Source organism: Aplysia californica, unplaced genomic scaffold (assembly GCF_000002075.1).
Source record: "Aplysia californica isolate F4 #8 unplaced genomic scaffold, AplCal3.0 scaffold00957, whole genome shotgun sequence".
NCBI classification, from domain to species: domain Eukaryota; kingdom Metazoa; phylum Mollusca; class Gastropoda; order Aplysiida; family Aplysiidae; genus Aplysia; species Aplysia californica.
In genome coordinates, this window is record NW_004798227.1 from 4,777 (window position 1) to 14,938 (window position 10,162).

At 38.1% G+C, this 10,162-nt stretch overlaps 1 protein-coding gene across 1 annotated transcript in view; it reads left to right on the forward strand.

Moving 5' to 3' along the window:
• The window catches only part of LOC101857214 (nicotinamidase), a 17,885-nt gene that overhangs the window by 1,019 nt on the left and 6,704 nt on the right, over nucleotides 1-10,162 (forward strand). Inside the window, exons 2-7 of the mRNA XM_005110870.3 lie at nucleotides 1,639-1,762; nucleotides 2,887-2,943; nucleotides 3,602-3,841; nucleotides 5,909-6,040; nucleotides 7,003-7,171; nucleotides 8,512-8,654. Coding sequence (XP_005110927.1) covers nucleotides 1,639-1,762; nucleotides 2,887-2,943; nucleotides 3,602-3,841; nucleotides 5,909-6,040; nucleotides 7,003-7,171; nucleotides 8,512-8,654 — 865 coding nt within the window. The remainder of the gene's footprint in view (nucleotides 1-1,638; nucleotides 1,763-2,886; nucleotides 2,944-3,601; nucleotides 3,842-5,908; nucleotides 6,041-7,002; nucleotides 7,172-8,511; nucleotides 8,655-10,162) is intronic.

Genomic DNA, 10,162 nt, shown 5'->3' on the forward strand with positions numbered 1-10,162 from the left:
CAAATAAGAATAGTGGACCACGTGATTAGATTGACCAATTAGCCTCAAGATGTCAGGGTCATGGGTCTAAGGGCACGCTGGCACGGTCGTGATGACTGAAAAACCCGGTAAGAGACGTCAGTCGATTGCTGGCAGTTGAAGAGTGAGGACGTAGAAAACTGAGTAGGAGAGTGAGTAGGGGAGCTCGGAAACCAAGAATAGCGGGCCACTAGGCATCAGGGGCGCCATAGCGAAAGTAGTTCCGACCGGTGGTCCGGTAAAGTACAATCTTACCCAGGTGAGCTGTCTGTAGATTAAGATAATGTAATGATAATAAAGAGAAGAGGGAATATGCTACTTTCGTTTTCCAATAGCCTGCTTCATATAATGGAGTATTTTTTCATAAATTATGACTTGCTGTTGTATTGTGTAGACTTGTCTTTTTATGCCTACTCAACTGTCAACTGTGACTTGTTAACTGTTAACTCACACTATCTATGGGATGCCCACTACAGCTTCATCCTGTCTTTTGAATCTGAAAACAAACACATTTTGTTTTTTAGGTGACTGAGTCTCGCAGTTGGGGCGATCGGCCGATCCCATGCGTAGTGGGCACCCCGTAATTTTCTCGGGTCTTCAGCACACTTTGTTTGCTTTAATGAGTTGAAAGTTTGCTTAGTCAATTTGAGGCAGGTCTGCTCTTAGGATAGTTACTTTGTTTTTTTAGACCAATTTTATTCGAACAGGAGGCTCTTTCCTTTTTTGTTACATCAGTATCAGACGCCTACTTTATTTACTGAATGAGGTCCTAGGCTAGGCTGTTGCTGGACATCAGCAATGGTTTTATTTTTTTTAAAAAGAGTATAATACTATATTGATATTATATCATATATATTTCAGTCATACAGTTGGAGCCACCATTGCTAAATGCATATACACACACCCCTTTGTTTTTGTCTTGGACATTCTTTCTTCTCATCTAATTCTCTTCCTTTCATCATATATTTTAACTCTCACAAATATTTTACCTTTTTCCTTCTACAGAAACCCACATCAGGGATCCTGCTGTTTTTGTGGTTCCTCTTTCTCTACTGCCCCCCCTCCCCTTTCAACTTTACAATGGTCTTGATCACTAAGTCAGTTTTATGTCCTTTCCTTCTTTGCTGATCACTCTTTTCATTCTATGCCCTTTTCTTAGCTGTCAGTTTCCCTCTCTCCGTAGCCCTCTTTTAATGAATGTTTCCATTTTCTATTATCTTTCTTCCTTTTCAAAATAAATGTTTTACTCCATCTCTTTTACCTAGACTGCCCTCCTTCGAGGTATACTGTAAAGTGTTATCCATGTACTGCTTCTCTCAGGTTCATGCCACATTTTTAGTGGCTTGCATGGCAAAGAAAAGATTCACAAGGAGAAAACAGAAATTGTGTATAAAAAATTCGCAAACAAAAGTTACTATTTTCACAAATTCTAAATTCACTCCCCACACCTTGAAGACTTAAAGCTGCGAGCTTGAAGCACTAGCCTCTTTGTCTGAGATGTCTGCGTTTGGCCCGCTGATCTGGCTTAAATTTTGCAAGATAGGAAGTGTCCATTTCTGAGTCACTTAAATTTTCTCACTGAGATTCTGAGATACTACAACCATGTCGATCTTGTTTCAGCGATGGGTTTCTTGATGAAACAGAGTTTACAGAGTTAGTCAAGAATTTGTTTAATGCAAAGGGAGATGACACTCGGATTCCGTCTCAGTTGGATACTCTTTTCTCGATCATTGACCTGAATCAGGTGAGATTTAGCAATTTGACAACCTCTTGTATTCCCAACCATTTAGATTTGAATAAAATTTTTTAAAGAAGTTATAATGAAAAAATTGTTTACTATGTCAACACACTTCTCTTTACTCAATCAAACATGGATCTATGGGATATGACATTTTATTTTTAAAAAATGAAATTGATCAAATTAGAGAAAGAAAAGGAAAATAACATACAGTAGAGTCCGCCTCCTAAAGTGAACATGCTTTATTTGAACAATCAGTGAAAGTGAACGATATTCTGTGGTCCCCATTGAAAAGCTATTTGTTTAAGTAAAAAGATAGTGGATAAAATGAACCGGTTTCATAGGGAAATCGGATAAAATGAACGCCCAGAATGAGTGAAAGTGAAAAACGGACCGACCGTGTCACACTCGCCATGCTGTGAAAATAAAATTCTTTGTCTCTGGCATCGGCAGACAATCCCAGCACGGCGTTGACGACGGCATTCTCAGTCAGAAAGAAAGAGCTCTAGTCTAGGCTCGCCCGCTGTATTGTCCCCCCACCCCACCTCCGCCCTAGACCCACCACTGCGGGTAGCTACTGTTTCTAGGCCTCCACCCTACCAAAATGGTTAAACTGAACCTCAGATAAAGTGAACGTTTTCTTCTGGTCCCAACTTGTTCACTTTAAGCAGACTCCACTGTTTATTGCATATTTGGAGAAGAAAGTAATTTTTATGTTTTGATTTTTGCGCTTTGATCGTGTAAATTTCTGTCAAATTTGGCTAGTAATGCAAAAAGTATCGATATGTCGTATTGTACTCATTTGTATTATAATGAGAATACATAACTTATTTCTTTTATTATACTATTACAGTGTATCACATCGAATAATGGTCATCTTGCAAGGAAAATATCATCCATATTTAATGCCCTTGCAGGTTTATGAATGATTCTTGTGTATGTAGCTACTTGTTTTTAAAGGTGCCTTTTACTGAAGCAAGAAATATGCTAGTTAAACTCAGGTTTATCTTACTTCATTCAAATGAAATGGGAGTTTCATTTTCACCTTTCATTGTGTGGATGTATTAAAAAAGTAGTTTAATTTAAAGTCAATTTGCACATAATACAGTTTTCATAATTTTTTTCTCCAGGATGGTCTAGTTAACCTAGAAGAGTTCCGTTATGCTTGGTTTTATTGGATTAGACAGGTAAGAATGTAATGTGATCTGTATTTGTATAAAATCTATGTGTAGCTCTGATTCTTTCATTGTACTGGAATCTAAAACAACTAACTCAGGTCAATCTTGAGCTGGCTAAATTTGATCAAAATTCCTTTAAACTTTTTCACAATGACACAATTAAGCTATACTCAGATCCATTTATTTTTTATGTTTTTGAAGAGTTTCTTTTAAATCTATGGTTTGCATCAAAGTTTAGCTCTTTTTCTTATGTCCCATCTTCTCAAAATGTGTTTACTGAAGTTTAACGTTTATATGATCTCATTTAAAAAACAAACAGATCTACATAGATTTTCACCCTATGTTCAGTGGATTTAGTAGATTGAGAAAGAAGAAAGAACCCAATTCTAAAGAATAGTGACAAGCTGGACATTTTAATGATCCAACAGGTTACAAATGTATTTTTGTCAAGGCAATATCTTTATACCATGTGTTATTGTGAGTTTTAACAAGAAGTGACTGAAAAAGGTAATATATTCATTCATTATGACTGAATACAGCTTTTTTAGCTCAAACATGCCCCCTCAATACTTTGAAGTATATTGTGAAAAATTGTTTTCTATATTATTTCTGGAAAGCAAATATTCCTACTCACAATACAGTGATGCGGGACTCATTTTTTCCTCAGATTCTCAGACCAGTGAGAGCATTGATCGTGGTGGATGTTCAGAATGACTTTATCTCTGGTTCCCTATCCTTGTCTAAATGTGCTGCTGGTCAGGATGGTTCCGCGGTTGTTCCTGTAGTCAACTCTTTGTTGAATCAAGACTTGTTTGATATTGTTGTTTACTCCAGTGACTGGCATCCTGAGGATCATATCTCATTTGTGGAAAATGTCAAGATGAGAACCATGCACCCTACTTCAAAGGTGTGTATAGGAAGATGAGGTAGTTTTGTTTTTTGGGGATTTTTTTTTTTCGGGGGGGGGGGGTTCTTTATTAAAGGGTCTCTATTCTTAAATTACTTTTTTTGTTGTTGTGAAGATGTATCTCAATGGTTGCTGTTGTCATATTGGACATTTATGTGTGTTACAACTGCTTGCCATGAAAATGGTGGCCATTCTTGGAAATGATTTCTTTTAAATAAAGGAGGTCTTAGTTTGAAGCTCATTTCAAAAGTATTATGACTGCCTTAACTTTTCCACTCGTGATCCTTAATGTTCATTGTAAATAGTGACCTAGTTTACACAATACTGATACCTATGGTAAAGTGATGAAGTGTTTTACCATTGCATGCGAAATAACTGAGTTTGATTCCTGTGTGGGGAGAATTTTTGTTGAGTGTCTTGGTCTTTCTGCCGGGTCATCATTGTATCCTTATTAGCCTGGATTGGCCTTGATAGACAGGGTCAAAGCCTGTCTCCCAGATGTTCAAAATTGTGGTGATGGAGTTGTAAAAGTGCCTACATTTAATTTAGTCTTTTTTAGGATTTACCGTGCCTTATTTGTCTTTCGTTTTAAAGTAACAGTCGAACCTGCCATGACGGCCACCTCTATAAGACGGCCACCTGTACAAAAGGCCACTTTCCATTTCCCCCTTGCGTTTTTACTACATAATTTCACTTTGTGAAACAGCCACCTGTCCAACGCAGCCATAGCCACTATATTTCAACACACAACCCCATCACACCAAACAATAACGCCTGTCTTAGACGGCCACCTTAGTGACTCCATTACGTTTTGTCATAAAGTATGCATTGGCCCCTGGTGTTGTGGACGAGCCGTCATAATCCAATCACCTGTTGTTGTTGTTGTTAGGTAGTTCCCTCCAACCGACGTTGACCCCTCCCACTGTTGACCAATAGGTAACAAATTTTCAACTGCTGGTGAGGTAACCGTGGGATCCCCCATATCCCATAAGCCCATCTCAGAACTCATAACAAATCCTAAGTGAGATGAGTGGTCCTTGTTTATTCAGTCAGTAACAAAGTAACAATGGATGTCAACATGAATGTGCGACAGAAGCATCACACGTTCTCCGGGTCGAATGGTGGTGACGCATGTGTTTATTTTAACATGGCACTCGGTCTTACTCATCTGACACATTTCGTTTTATTGTCACTCTTGCACAAAATGAGCAGCAAATTTTTAAAAAGCAAACAAAAGACAAACCAGCGAAAGCAACAACCGCAATGCTGCAACTTTCAGTTGGGATCTCAGAAGGGAATGGTTTGTTTTCTTCATCTTGATCAGTCCTGCCTAAGATGGCCACCTGTCTTATAAGCCCACTTTTCTCCTTGACAATGGGTGGTGGTTTTACCCTGGTTCGACTGTATTTAAAAGTCAGTACATGTGCACATCAAATTGTAAGAAATATGATCATTTTTTTGCCTTTTATCAGTATTGGGGAAAATTAGATTATTGAAATACGAGCTGCCCGCATGCTTTCAGCTTGACAAGCTAGACATGCGACCGTCACTATATTAGCCACAAATTGACGACAGCCTTGTTGTCACTGCATCTTTAGAATATATATCTATTTATTATGTGGCGCTCAGAGCTTATACTCGTATGGGATGGAGCGCTATATAAATGCAATCTATTATTGTTATTATTATTATTATTATTATTGTAGTGAAATCAGGAGCTCTGCTCTGTGGCAACCAGCAATGGTGTATTTGTAAGATTCTGTGTATTGATGTTTAAACTGTGTAGGATGTGACATTGATGAATTGTTATTGTATGTATGCATTATTCTTGCTTTTGTAAACCAAATTTCCCCATGGGGAGCGGGTGGTTGGAATGTGCCGCTGGTAGGTCCTTTTTCTTTTCTTTCTTTCTTTTGTTTCTGCCTGTCTTTTTTTTAAAAACTTCTTTCCAGCAATAAATGTCAGTTTAATGCGTTGATGTGCTTCTCTTTTCTCAAGCAAACAGGGATCAATTCAATAAATGTAATGTATTTAGTTTTTAAAAATTGTATTTCATTTTTATTGCAGACTGATGCTGAAAGCGCTAAGGTGCTGGACACTGTAGTGTTTGAGTTTAAAGGAGTTCCCCGTGTTCAAACCTTATGGCCGAAGCACTGCACTCAGGGAAGCTGGGGAGCTCAGTTGCATCCGGATTTGAAGGTCAGCTGAATGTTTTTGAGAATTGAGAAAGAGAACGGGGCTTTGGATTAATCCTCAAAGCGATTTTTGTGTTCTTGGAAAAATGTATCTTCTGTTTGTCTTTTTGACTTAGCTTTTCGTTTATATCCAAGCTTTTATTTGGCATTTCCTTTGCAAGCAGGGAGCTGGAAGCTTTGCTATTAGAAGAATAATAGTATTAGGTCAAAGTGTCAGTTTTTATAATGATCTGTTTCTTAGTTGGAATATAAATCGGTTTTCTGCAAAGCTTTGTTTTTCATTGGTTTACTTTCAAAGTGTTTTAATTAGTTAAGCATTTAGTTTTATTTGTCTTCTTACATTCTTTAGAATTATTTTTATGTTTTATAATATATATATATATATATAAGCCAGCAGAGTACTAATTGAGCTTGCGAATGAAAAATGGATTGTGGCTTATCACTTGAGAAATTAAGCAAAAGAATGAGTAGACTGATTTGATGGAGAGGTATCACCTGTTAAAGACCAGGGGTGTAAAATTCAATTGCAAGGGATTCCAAACTCAAAGTACATTTAAGGTTACTGGCTGAATTAAATTAACACTTATTGAGCAGTGGAAAACTATACCTTTTTTAAACAATAATATGAATTAAAACGGACAAAAGTTAAAATAAAAGCTAATCAAGGAATGCCAATTTTTGCATGTTTGGCATCTATTCTTCTCTACAAGTTTGTTTGTGTTTGGAGTAAGGTTCTGTGTTGTGGAGATTCTCAGGACAGACTACCTAAAATTCTCTGGTGCACTGGACTTAACGGTTCGCCAGCCCGGATGTGGCCCACAGGCCTTGAAGTTGACACCTGTTGTTTAGACTTGCAAAAATTTGTGGTTTTGTTTTTTTCATAATGAATGAGAAGGTATTTAGATGTTCTGATATGCATTATAAATTATTCGAGTAAATGAATATGTCTCTGCTAATTCTCATCAGGTGGCTGAGAAAGCTTTTTACATAAACAAGGGCATGAATCCAGATGTGGACAGCTACTCTTCATTTTGGGACAATGACAAACTTTCAAAGACTGAGCTGTCTACTATCCTTAGTGAAAATCGAGTCACAGATGTCTATGTTTCTGGACTTGCATATGATGTATGTGTGGGTAAGTGACAGAGTCATGTAAATTTTGCATTATTTGTTTATCATAGCAGTCATTGACGTTATCTGTTCAGTTTGCAGAGTTTCAATTTGAAAACATGCATTATTTATGTGGCGATTGTGACTTAACTATGTTTTTTGTTTTTTTCCACCTGATGTTTCTCACAGCTGTGTCAGGCTTAGTTTAGATAATGTTTTTAATTGCTTTTGAGTAGTTGAAAACATTCCCGTATTGTTTCTTTTTTTTTTTTCAGCTTCACAAAAAGTTGTCCCCCTAGGGCAGTGCTACTGACTGAAGTGTCTTAAGGCCATTCCCTCAAAGGGGGGATATTAACATGTTCTTATGCACAGTAGAATTGTGAATGTGCTGATTTATCAATGTCATGCTCATACTGTGCTGAAACAACATAGGGGGAACTGCTGCTTTTTCTTTCCTCATCCTTCCTATCGTCATTTTCCTCTACTTCTTTTGTATGTTTGTCACTTTCTTGTGAACTGCTATTTCCGGGGTGCTTTGATGGTTGAAGCAGACTTTGTGCTGTTGAGGCTAGAAAGGTGAGCAGAGTAAGCCTGATTCCCTGTTTGGACTTCTCTTTCGACATCCACCCCTTGGTGCTCATATGACCTTATGCAGTTGTGAGCATCGTAAGACAAAATGTTGCCTACATAAAAGTATAATAGCGGGTGATCTGGTGTGGTTTGCTTCTTCTTTTCCTATCAAACGTCTATCGTCTTTGTCTACCCTCCTTCTTTTTTGTGTTTGTTACTCTCTTGTAACACCTTTAATCTTCTGGTGCTCATATGGCCTTATGCAGTTGCGAGCACCGTAAAACCTTTACTAAGACTAACTAGACATAATATTCTCCTTTGTTTTATGTCTTGAGACAATCAAATCAAGTCTGTAAAACTTTAATACTGATTATGGCAGAACCTTTTTATTTTATTTTAAAATCAGCCGTAGTAATTGCTTTCATCGAGTGGTTGGAGAGTGTTACTGTGGGTCCTTTTTCTTTTGTTTTCCTGTCTTTTTTTGCCTGTCTTTCTTGCTTTTCCCCTGCACTGAATGACTATAATTGTATCAATTTGCTTCCCTTCACTTAAACAAACAAAATCCTTTCCATTTAAGGTGTGTATGGTCTTCACATTAAAACTGACTTTTCATTACTGCTGTCATATTGTTCATTTGTTTGTCTGTTTGATTTGGTTTTGATTTTATGTTGAAGCATAAATACTCACCCCAAGCTTATGTCAATAATAGTATCTTCTCAAGTGTTATAGAATGTTCACGATGCGTCTTGCTATGTACATTTTCCTTTTCTTATTGTTCTCCTGGTTTTTGTGTAGGTTTTACCGCCCATCATGCTGTTGAGCATGGGTTTCGGACAATCTTCATCGAGGATGCTGCGAGAGGGGTATCGCTAGACGGAATTGCCAAGATGCGTGAGGATTTGCTGGCCAGGGGTGTTTACATGACAGATTCTTCTGAAGTAAATATTTCACTTTCCCTCATTGTTTCTATGACTTATTTCTTCTAAAAATGTGTAAGTACGACGGATATTTTAGCTATTGAGCCCTGACTTTCCGAGACTGCATGACCCCTCCGTCTGACCTCCTTTACGATTCATGCCTGTATTTACCGATAGCTATGGTTCAGGAGATAAAAAAAGAATTATGGAAAAAAACAACCAGAAACCAATTTTTTTATCTGTAAGATTTTGGTGTTACCTTTGATGATGCTTGTTACAGAATTTGAGAATTGCTATACTGCTTTTTTTTTAAACCTCTACCTTTTATTGTGTGACCACAGTAATATCCCCTCAATGATCTAAATTGTGTTGATATAGGCATAACGCCCTGACAATAATACCCACAAAAGATCTGTAATAATCTTATTACAGTGGAATCCTGTTATAACAAGAGGGAGGGGACTGGTGCATAATATCTGTTATAGCAGGATTCACGTTAGACGGGATCCAGTAGTAAATTCAAGGGAAATAACAAAGTAAGCCTAATCTATGAGTGTGGTGTTCTGTTTATTTCTTTTTGTTATCTCCATTGATTATGATTTTGTTCAACATGACCTCATGGTCTTACTTGATAAAAAATCGAATCAGGTTTCTTTCTTTAGCGCTAGCGATGTTGACAGCTTAGCGCTGGCGATCAGAAAGAAAGCGCTCTAGGCTAACTTGCCTGCTGTGTTGTCCCCCATTCCAGCACACCTTGTGGTGTGTTCCGTCTGCTTGCGCACATTGAATACACACCTCACCCTGCCATCGTCACACATCCGCTCCATCCATCATAGTACAGCACTGTGACCTCTCCATCCCCACATCGGAGAAGTGAGAGGCATGGTAGGCCTAGATAGTCTAGACTAGGCTGGTCTATCACACAATGTGTTCTGCTTGTCTGCGCCTGCCACACCCTTCCCACTCATTCACTCCAGCCTTCAATGATAGCACACGTGGGCTCTCCCATTCATTGTTTCGCTTGATCACCAACAAGTTTCTCAACTGGAGAGGGTTTACATATGTATAATAATTTGCCTATTGGCTGTGTACAGCAGCAGCAATATTCCGCTATAACCGACTCACATGTTTGTCTGATTGTGCTATAGCAGTATTATACGTACAAAGATAAAGAAGAAAAACCCCCCGCGGTTTTAGAATAGTGTCTTTATAATAGACCTCTCGTTATTTCATGACTCGTTAAAAGAGGACTTCACTGTAATAATATGCTAGTATAATAGATAATTTCACGGTAAGGTGCGCCATCTTGCCCAGGGGTATTGAGGGTTACACCCGTGCATCTCTGTTTACATCCGGTTTTCGGCTAATTGGCCCTAGGGATAGTCGATTACTGAGATTTTGTGATCGATACTGAAACCGATACTCGAACGAGCGTATTTGATTTAGACCTAATACACAATAGGCCGGTACAGTAGGCCTCTGCTCTATGTAACTGAATTTGTTAAGAAACAAAAACATCTCCAATTAAG